At 34.7% G+C, this 11,068-nt stretch overlaps 1 protein-coding gene across 1 annotated transcript in view; it reads right to left on the minus strand.

Annotated features, from left to right (window-relative positions):
- Positions 1-2,724, minus strand: part of LOC105055477 (ETO1-like protein 1) — a 28,001-nt gene extending 25,277 nt beyond the window's left edge. The window contains 2 exon segments of the mRNA XM_073251967.1: positions 1,654-1,951; positions 2,074-2,724. Of these exon segments, the coding sequence (XP_073108068.1) occupies positions 1,654-1,951; positions 2,074-2,570 (795 nt within the window). The 5' untranslated portion in view covers positions 2,571-2,724.
- Between the last annotated feature and the right edge of the window lie 8,344 nt (positions 2,725-11,068).

The following is an 11,068-nucleotide window of genomic DNA, read 5'->3' on the forward strand; positions in this document are numbered from 1 at the left end:
TTTTCTCTCTCTAGACCTTTCTCTCTTTATGAATTTTGTCTCTCTAGGATCTTTCTCTCCCTCTCTGATTGCATCACGGATCCTAGGATAAACTTGAAATGAAAATATGATGATTTGAGATTGCTCTGAAATTCGTGCAGTAGATTGAATTCCAATTCGATCCTTACTCGAAATTTATAACATCGATCATAGTTAATCCATATTGAGTCACCTTGATATGATCTCTAATAATCTCGATCATGATTGCCTCATTTGAAAGATATAAAGATTTTCTCTTCATTTTCTCTCTCTACTTTCTCTCTCTAAAATTTTCTCTCTCTTCATGGGATTTTTCTCTTTAAAAATTTTGTGGACCAATAGAGGATCGAGATACATAGATAAATCTCGATTTTAGGTAATCCTAGGAGAAGTTCTGGATTTGTGTTATTAGGATCGATTATCAATAATTTTTTCATATATGATTTTTATATTTGATCAGGATCATGAAGAGATACGATTATTTGCATATGATATCGAGTGGAATATCTTGTTAGAGAAATTCATAAATCAAAGAAGAACATTGATTTTTATATTTGGATCAGTCATCAGTAAAGATAAGAATCTCTGTATATGATCACTATTATATATACTATTTTATCGTTGATCTTGCATTATTGGTTTTACATTGTTGGATTTGAGATTGATGAGTTTGTTATATCCGAGATACCATTATTTGCTTATTTGATTTTGAGTATGAGTATATTATGTCAATATATATATATCAGAAAATGATGGCATGAGTATATGGATATGACATATCTAAATTGATCATAATATAAGTTGAAATTGATTTGATGAAATCAACATAATTAAATAAAAAAAAATATATGATATAGACTAATCTTGTCATGTAGAACAGCCCGTCAGAAGCTTATGACTGAAACAGCCGGTCAGGAGCTTATGCTTGGAACAGCCCCCACTGACTTATAGGTGGATCAGCCAATCAGAAGCTCATGCCTGAGACAGTCGGTCAAGAACTCATCCTAAGACAGCCTTGAAAGGCTTTTAAGTGAAAATTGATTCGGATGATAACTGAGGTATAGACTTGATTAGTCCAGAGCCAGAAAGAAAAAATTAAAAATTATGTGACTATGAAAAAAAAATGAAAGATAAGACATGAAATAATTATTGAATAAAAATATTTCACCTATTAACACACGATGATGCATCTACTTTAACAAGATAGAAAATTTATAGATGTTTGCAGTATTCTAAATATTGAACATAAGATTTTGTGTTTTATTACTTACTCTTATTTTCAGATTATATTATTATATCGATGTGATATGAAAATTCTTACTAAACTATAAAGCTCACACCCATTCATCTTTCTTTTTCTTCTCAGAGTTACAGGATGCTCATGATTGACTGTGGTATGGATTTGCGGATGACTAGATGTATGATAGAGTGTCATGATACCTAATCAGAGGATTGAAAAAATTTAATTTATAATTATATAAATTTTACTAGTTATTATTGAAATTAGATATTATGAATGTTGAGGTTGTAAGGAATTATTTTTGACCTTTCAAATTTTTTAGGACTTACTTTAAGGAGTATGCGACCATCACATATTCGAGCCGATTGTTGGATTCGGGGTGTGACATAGATAACACTTGTCTAATCCTTTTGAAGCCTATTTGAAGGACAATTTAGTGCATCTTCAAGAAGTGAAACAACAGTAGCAGAGCACGAAGGATCGATGCTTGAATCAGCCAAAGCATAGGCTTTCAAAAACAAAGCCTCAAATGACCTTTGAATGGAGATTGCCTCCTCTGCTTTCTGCAGTCCTTCTTTACAGTGACCAGTATCATATAGAATCCAACCCTCATAGACAAGACGTTCATATTCAGTCAGTGCATGTCGTCGTGCAAGCTGTAGGCTATGCATTGCTGCATCAGGACAATTCAATCTGCTCAACCAAAAAAAAATCCTCTATTTGCAGTGGTTCAAATGTAAATAGAAAATTGATAAACTATAGAGTAACATGCCTAAATTCTAGCATAAGAAGAGTATGAAGTAGTGAAAATTTACCTCAGACGAAGTAAAGACTGCCTGAAGTACAAGACCCCTTTTGCAGCATCTGATTCAAGCATCTTATAGATAACTGAAAGGGAACCAATGTCATCTACTGATGACCACCGATCATAAAGTTGCAGCCAACAATCTGCAGTGGTCCACTGTTCAACATGCTCTCCAACGAGCATACGCAACTGGGAAGCAGCAACACGCCCTCCAAACATTCGATACTCTGGAGACAGTGTAAGAATTGTTTGGATGTCACAAAGTGCAGCTTTGTAATCTTCGAGAGCCAAATAGAAACAAAATCGGAGTTCCATGCACGCTAAAGCCAGCTTAAAACCTAGAACACGGTTAATCTCTGCTAGGGCAAGTTTGGCATCTTGTTTCCTCATCAAAGATGCTGCTCGATACATGTAAGGATAAACAAGAGTGGGGTCCAACTCCGTTGCTTTGTCAAGGTCCTCCAACTTTCTATCTCTTTCTGAATATAGAGATCTCTCTTGATACATCCATCCAAGTGGTGGATTACCTGATATCACAGAGCTGAGCTTCTCATAAGATGAAAGCTTATAGCCTTTAATACAAGCCAGTCTGGCCAATCCAGCAACAGAATAGACATGCCCAGCAGCAAAAGCAGCATCAAAATGATGCTCCGCTTCACCATACTCTATTCTCAAAAACCTAACACATCAGTTGGATGATAAATGATAAGTGATATATTTTTATATTTATTATAAATATTTTTAATAATTTATGATGTTAGCATTTTTTTTAAATTTAATTTCATAAATTTATTAATTTTTTTTGAAAAATAAATAATTTTTTAAAAAATATAAAATTAGATATATTTATGAAAAATAAGATGTTAATTTAATTGAACAATTTAAGCATCAAAATGAAGAAAAATTTTTGAAAAATATAATACATATTTTTTTCAATTTTTCAGATAAAAATCGGAACAAAAATGGAGTCAAAATACCTTTAAAAAATCTTAAAAATAGTCTACGGTGCATGGTAGACCAGTCGGTCGGTCCACAGAGCCAGGGCGCGGACCACCAGAAATAATACGCGGTCCACAGGCGCGGCTCACAGCGAGATAAAAATTCTGGGTGCGATCCAACGGCTGACATTCATCCCAACCTAGATCCGACGGTCAGCATCCATTGTCGGTTTATAAGAGGAATTTTTGCGCGATCTAATGATCGAAAACACATCCATCATCAGATCCAACGGCTGATGACGCTCCTGATTTTGAATAGGAGATCAGACACGCTGATCGACGGATCATATCTCATCTGAAGCACGATCGAACGATCAGAATCGAATCCAACCCTGATAAGGAGTAAAAGGCTGATTTTTGGGCTGATCTGAACGGTCCAATCCAAATCCGATGGTAGAAATATTTCTAGGAGATTAATACGTTTTCTAAAGATTTTAGGACTCCTTTTGTGATCAAAAAAATATGAAAAAATCATCTATAAATAGGAGGTCCAGGAATAAGCTTTATGAGGAGAAACAATCAGAGAAAAAATAAGAAAAAAATAGAGAAAAAATTCAAAGAGCTTTAGGGATCAATTATTGAGAGATTATGGAGCTAGAGAGTTTGATGCATGGCTAAAACCCTTCAATTCAGAAATATGATGAAGCCTGTAAATAAATTTTTATTTTTTTCTTTTTGTATTTAATTTTTATACAATAAAATTTTACTTTTATTTTATATCTTTTTATTTTCTTTTAAGATATTAATCCAGCCTACACGGCCTATACCTTCTCTTGACGTACCGTGATATCTAGATACGGTACGTGCTTTGAAAAGATAGATCGTAGTATGTGAAATTAAACTTTAGATCTTGTAATTGAATTTAGATAATTTATACTCCAACAGGACAAGCTGTGATCTACTGATACAGTTCGTATCCCTTAGAGATAAACTATATTAATACCATAATTATAAGAATTAAATATTATAATATAAAAAAAAAGAAGAAAATAAATTTCTTTGTATGGTGGATTCAGAATTCCTGGATTATTTCTTTAAATTATTTTCTTTCATAATTTAATTTACACTTTTGATTTCTTGCTATTCTATTTCTTGTTAATCCTTCTACAATCAATTTTCTTTCTATTTCTTCTTAAAAGAAAAAGATAATCATCCTAGATCCTCGTGAAAACGATCTCTACTCACCCTATCTATATAGTTTGAGTTAGTTTTTATTCTTGACCGCCTACGACAGCGATCAAATTTTGACGCCGTTGCCGGAGATCTAGGCATGATTATTTAAAAAATAATAATAATTTTTTTTAATTGCTTTCTAACTTACCTAGTTCCTTAGTCAAACTTACTTTCTTTAAAAAAAAAATCTCTACATTGACACCTCATAATCTACTTAAGAAATTAGATACTTAATCACAAAACCTAAAAAATAAAATAAATCAATTTACTCTTAACTGACTATCAAATCTGGTCATCTTTTCTTCTTACATTACATAAGTCCATAAAATATCTTAAGGACACAAGCCCTAAACAAGATAAGGTGAAATTTCATCACCCTTCTTTGGCCCACAAACCACCATCCTGCATATTGCATTGACCTAAACCTTAACTTAAAATCAATTAGACATTGGCCCCTAAAGACTTTTGAGCTCAATAGGACAAGGGATCCTAAGAGTAAGATCGGATTAAGGTTAGTCAGTTTGACTGGTGTCTAGAAAAGTAGTTCAAGGACTACGTCTCGAAGGAAAGTGGTTATTTAATTGGTTTCGTTCGCTTACCTGGCAACTCAGTTGGTGTCTAAGGAAAGCAATGGGGGATCCCCACCGACCTTACACTTACCTAACCAGTTGAGTGGCTAGTCTTTTACCTGGAGTACTCAAAGGCAACCTTGACAAGTTAGGAGCTGTCTAGATCTAGGGTTATCCTTAGCTAGGATTGATTGTATAACGTGACTACTAACCTACAAATATTAACCCTAATTAAAATACTCTTCTCTATCGTCTCTAAATTTAGGACTCCTTAGGCCTCCATCTTTAGAATTCTTTTTTCATCTATTTCCTCTTCTTCTTCTTTTTAAAAAAATATAAAATAATAATAAAATAAAAAAATTATAAAAATAATTAAAAATTCTCAAATTTCTTCGTGGACAAGATTATCTAGTCGATTAGTGAGAATAGATCCAAACTTTGCATCAAATCCAGTAGACCTTAAGCCCATTATGGATGAACCCGAACATGAACCTAGGGTCTTGAAAGACCTTTGCTATCCAGTTGGGACAGCCCAACCCTCATGTATCCGACTGCCACAAACTGATGTCAATTTTGAAATTAAATCTCAGATCATAAACATGCTTTCCAAATTCACCGGAATCGAAGATGCATACATTTTTATGAGAAAATTTGAGGAAGTATGCGCCACGATGCGGCTTCAACAGCTCACTGAAGATGCTGTAAAACTTAGGTTGATCAACTTTACCCTTAAAGATAGTGCCAAAAAGTGGTTATACAGTCTTCCTAATCAATCCATCGCATCATGGGAGGATTTTGTTAGAGTGTTCCTGAAAAAAAATTTTCCACACCATAAGACTGCCAAATTTAGAAATAAAATTAATCAATTTTATCAATTACTAGGTGAGTCTTTTTGAAATTGCTTTGATCGTTTTAAGAATTTTTTGAGTCAATACACACACCGTGGAATAGAAACTTGGAGGCTGTGCCAAATCATTTATGAAGGACTAGATCCGAACTCAAGAACCATGTTAGAATCAATGTGTCAGGGTTAATTCATGAATAAAAAACCCATAGAAGCCTGACAATTTCTAGAGGACCTAACAAAAAAGAGCCTACAATGAGAAATTACTAGGAAACCTGACAGACACACACCTTCAAGAGGGGGTGTATATCAACTTCAACCTTCCCTAACTGAAGAGGTTAAATTTGCATCTTTGATCCGTAGGATAGAGGCTCTAGAACTCAAGGAACACACCCAAGTAAACCAAGTTGCAACAACAACTTGCAATAGGTGTAATGCCATAGACCACACGATGGAAGGATGTCCTTTCTTGATGGGTCCAACCAAGAACGAAGTAGCACAGGTGAACGCAGCCTATCAAAGACTCATAAATGACCCCTACGCACCAACATACAATCCAAGATGGAGGAACCACCTCAATTTTTTTTTATCACAAGGGTCAAACTCAATTAGACCTGCTTTCACTCAACCCAATCCCAGACCCACTCAATCATCAAATATCCCATCAGGTTTCAGCAATGATCAAAGGCTTAACTTGCTAGAAAAGAGTCTGAAAATCCTAACAAAATCATCTGCTAGTACCAACACTACACTGAACAACTTCATGCAGACCACAGGCCAGCTTTTAACTTCCAACACCCAGGCTATTACCCATGTAGAGATGCAATTAGGTCAATTAGCCATGGCTGTAAGTGAAAGAAAAAAAGATAAACTACCGAGTCAATCTGAGGCTAATCCTAGGATCCAGAACAATCAAGGACCACAACAACGAGCCCAAATCAACTAATTAAATGTAATTCACACTTTAAGGTCTGAAAAACAAGTAGACAATCATGTCGATACACCTGAAGATCAAGATGAACTATTGTCTAAACCACCTCATGAGCAAGTGATCGATCAGATCGAGTTTGAGGATCCAGATAAGTCTAAGGAGTCAACAGAGATTAACAAACCACTCAAACCACTTAAAAAATTCACATCAGGAATTAAGCAATTCAAGACATCACCCATCAATTCTGTAGCTCCTTTTCCAAATAGACTTAGGTCCAACAAATACTTAGTCCATATGGATCAAATCTTAGAGATGTTTAAACAAGTAAAAGTGAATGTCCCTCTATTAGATATGATCCAACAAATTTCCACATATGTCAAATTTCTCAAAGATCTATGCACAAAGAAAAAGACCACCAATATTCCCAAGAAAGCCTTCTTGACGGCTAGTATAAGCTCATATCTATCAAGCCACATACCTGTCAAGTACAAAGATCCAGGATCTCCTACAATCTCTTATATTATTGAGGAAACCATCATTGACATGGCCTTATTAGACTTAGGGGCTAGTGTGAATATCCTACCTTATTCGGTCTATGAAAAATTGGAGATAAAAGAATTAAAGCCTACAGAAATTATATTGCAATTGGCAGATCGATCAGTGAGAGTTTCCAAAGGAGTTGTGGAAGATGTGTTAATCAAGATAAGTAATTTCATTTATCCTGTGAATTTTGTGATCCTCGAGACTGAACCAGTGATTAATCTAAAATGTCACATTCCAGTAATCTTAGGAAGATCATTCTTAGCGACCACCAACGTCCTAATCAATTGTCGCAATGGACTCATAAAACTCTCATTTGAAAATATGACCATTGATCTTAATATTTTCCATCTTGAAAAAAAAAGGGATCAATTCGTTGATGTAAATCTGATTCAGGATGAGATCTATGAGACCATTGACCTAGGGGAAGAAGATTTTTACTGTAATCTTTGATCAGATCAAGAATTTGAAATAGCTTATGAAATATCTCCATCTAGTGATCAGAGAGTTCATCCACAATGATAACCACCTGTCAAACCACTTGTGAGGATGGATGAACCTATACACAAGCCATCGATTGAGGAAGCACCTAAACTATAACTCAAAACACTCCCTCAGCATCTCAAATACGCATATCTAGGTCCATCAAAAATTCTACCCGTAATTATCGCATCAGACCTAGATCAAACCCAAGAGGAGAAACTTTTAGCTGTCCTCAAAGAGAGTAAGGAAGCCATAGGCTGGACCATGACTGACATCAAAGGGATCAGCCCTTCAATTGTCCAACATCGAATTTATTTAGAGAAAGAAGCCCAGCCAATCAGAGACCCCCAAAGAAGACTTAACCCAGCTATGAAGGAGGTAGTGAAGAAAGAGATTCTCAAGTTACTAGACAATAAAATTATCTATCCTATTTCAGATAGTTCATGAGTTAGCCCAATTCAAGTAGTACCTAAAAAGTCTAGGATAACAGTGATCCAAAATGAAGCAAATGAGTTAGTACCGACTAGAGTCCAAACTGGATGGAGAGTTTGTATTGATTACAGAAAATTAAATGCGGCCACAAGAAAGGATCATTTTTTCCTACCATTGATCAAATGTTCGAAAAGCTAGCCGGACATGAGTTCTATTATTTTCTTGATGGATATTTCAGCTATAATCAGATTTCTATAGCACCAGAGAACCAAGAGAAGATCATATTTACCTATCCATTTGGAACTTTTTCCTATAGACGTATGCATTTTGGTTTATGTAATGCTCCATCTACTTTTCAAAGGTGCATGATCAGCATCTTTTCTGATATGATTGAGAGATTTCTAAAATATTCATGGATGATTTTTTCATCTTTGGCTCTACCTTCTCTGAGTGCCTACATCACTTAAGATTGATCTTAGAAAGGTGTAAGGAGAAACACTTAGTGCTTAATTGAGAAAATTATCAATTTATGGTCAAAAAAGGCATAGTACTTGGCCATGTTATCTCAAAGAAAAAAATTGAAGTAGATAAAACCAAAGTAGATTTGATTGCAAATCTGTCACCACCCAAATCAATCAAAGAAATTCGCTCATTCTTAGAATATGCTGGTTTCTATAGGAGGTTCATTAAAAATTTTAGCAAAATAGCTCGACCGCTGACCAATCTTCTTACTAAAGACATCAAATTTAATTTCACTTCTGAGTGCCTCGAGTCTTTTGAGCATCTTAGAAAGGTACTGACATCTGCACCCATCATTCATCCACCTGATTGGACTCAACCCTTTGAACTCATGTGTGATGCATCTGATCATGCTATCGGAGCTATTTTAGGACAAAGAATTGATAAACTGCCACGAGTTATTTATTATGCTAGTAGAACCCTTAATGATGCGCAGCTTAACTATTCAACCACTAAAAAAGAGTTTTTGGCTATTGTTTTTGCCCTAGAAAAGTTTAGATCTTATTTGGTTGGATCACATGTCATTGTATACACTGATCACTCAGTCATTAGACATCTCTTGACAAAAAAAGATGCAAAAACACATTTGATCCGGTGGATTTTACTTCTTCAAGAATTTGATCTAGAAATCAAGGATAAGAAATGAACCGAAAATATAGTGGCTGATCACCTGTCCCAATTGACTGATGCACCCTCTAACGAACCATCAATAGAAGAGTCTTTTCTTGATAAACAACTCATGTCTGTGACCAAAGAACCATGGTACGCTGATATTATCAATTACTTGGCCACTGGTAGAATTCCTTCTTATTGGAACACTCAGACAAATATAAATTTTTTTCCAAGTATTTTATTTGGGATAATCCATATCTGTTTAAACAATATCCTGATCAAATCATTAGAAGATGTGTCCCGGACCATGAGATCAACAATATCTTGTCTTTTTGTCATGACCAAGCCTGTGGTGGCCACTTTGAAGCCAAGAAAATTGCTGCAAAAGTTCTTTAATATAGATTTTACTGGCTCAATTTGTTTAAAGATGCACATGAGTACTGTAAAAGTTGCACTAGATGTCAACAAGTAGGATGGATCACAAAAAGAGATATGATACCATTAAATCCGATCTTAGTTGTTGAGATTTTTGATGTATAAAGAATCGATTTCATGAGACCACTTCCAAATTCTTTCGAAAATGAATATATCTTAGTGACTGTCGATTAGGTATCCAAATGGGTAGAAACTATGCCGTGTAGATCGAATGATAGCAAAATTGTTATCACATTTTTAAAAGAAAACATTCTCTCTCATTTTGGAATCCCTAGAGCCATTATAAATGTTCAGGGAACATATTTTTTGTAATCAAACCTTTGCAATCCTAATGAAGAAATACAACATCACTCATAAATTGGTCACACCCTATCACCCCCAGACTAGTGGACAAGTTGAAGTTTCAAATCATCAAATCAAACAAATCCTAAAGAAGACTGTAAGCACCAATAAAAAAGATTGATCATTGAAGCTAGTAGATGCTCTTTGGGCATATCGCACTGCCTTCAAAACCAACTTAGGAATGTCTCTTTACAGGCTTGTGTTTGGTAAAGCATGTCACTTACCAATAGAGCTTGAACATAGGGCTATGTAGGCGATTAAAAAGTTAAATATGGATCTAGATGAGGCTAGACAACATAGGAAGTTACAAATTGATGAAACTTAAGGAAATCAGGAATGAGACATACGACAATGCTAAGATATACAAATAAAGAACTAAGGTGTTTCATGATCGAGCAATCCTTAGAAAATCATTTTCATCTAATCAAAAAGTTTCTTTTGTATAAACCCTAGGCTATATTTATTTCCTGAAAAATTTAGATCTAGATGGACAGGGCCCTATGTTGTAAAAGAGATTTTTTCTCATGGAGCTGTAAAAATCAAAAACCCAAGCAATGATGCTACTTTTAAAGTAAATAGACAATGATTGAAATCATTCTTGGGAATTGCCTACTAAAATTGAGGGAGAGGCCATGGTTTCTCCATGAGCCTATTTATTCTAATTGATTCTGTATCCCAGTTTCAGTCTGGCTGAAACTTAAAACTTAGCACTTTCTGAGGCAATCCAGTTTTTAAGTTTTTGCTTTTACTTTTTTTTGTATTATGTTCAAGGTTAATCAAAGCTTGCTTTGTAGGATTTGAAGCAATATTGGCTAAGATGGGGAGCACCATTTGAAAAAGCTTCTGGATCAGTGACATCTCCTTTTTCTTTCTCTTTTTATGCACCATTCATTTTTCCCTACTCCATTGAGGACAATGTCGATAAGTTGGAGGAAGAATAAAAAAAAATTCAAAAATCTCAAGTAAGTTAGTATTTAGCATTTAACACCAGATTACATTTAAGAATTGAGTTAAACCAAGCATTTTTTAAAAAAAATTGATGTACAATAGAGAGTTTGTGAGATATCGAGGTCAAAGTTATTAAGAAAACTCAATAAGGAGTTAAGTTTAGAACTTAAACAGTTTTC

Source organism: Elaeis guineensis, chromosome 2 (assembly GCF_000442705.2).
Source record: "Elaeis guineensis isolate ETL-2024a chromosome 2, EG11, whole genome shotgun sequence".
Taxonomy (NCBI): domain Eukaryota; kingdom Viridiplantae; phylum Streptophyta; class Magnoliopsida; order Arecales; family Arecaceae; genus Elaeis; species Elaeis guineensis.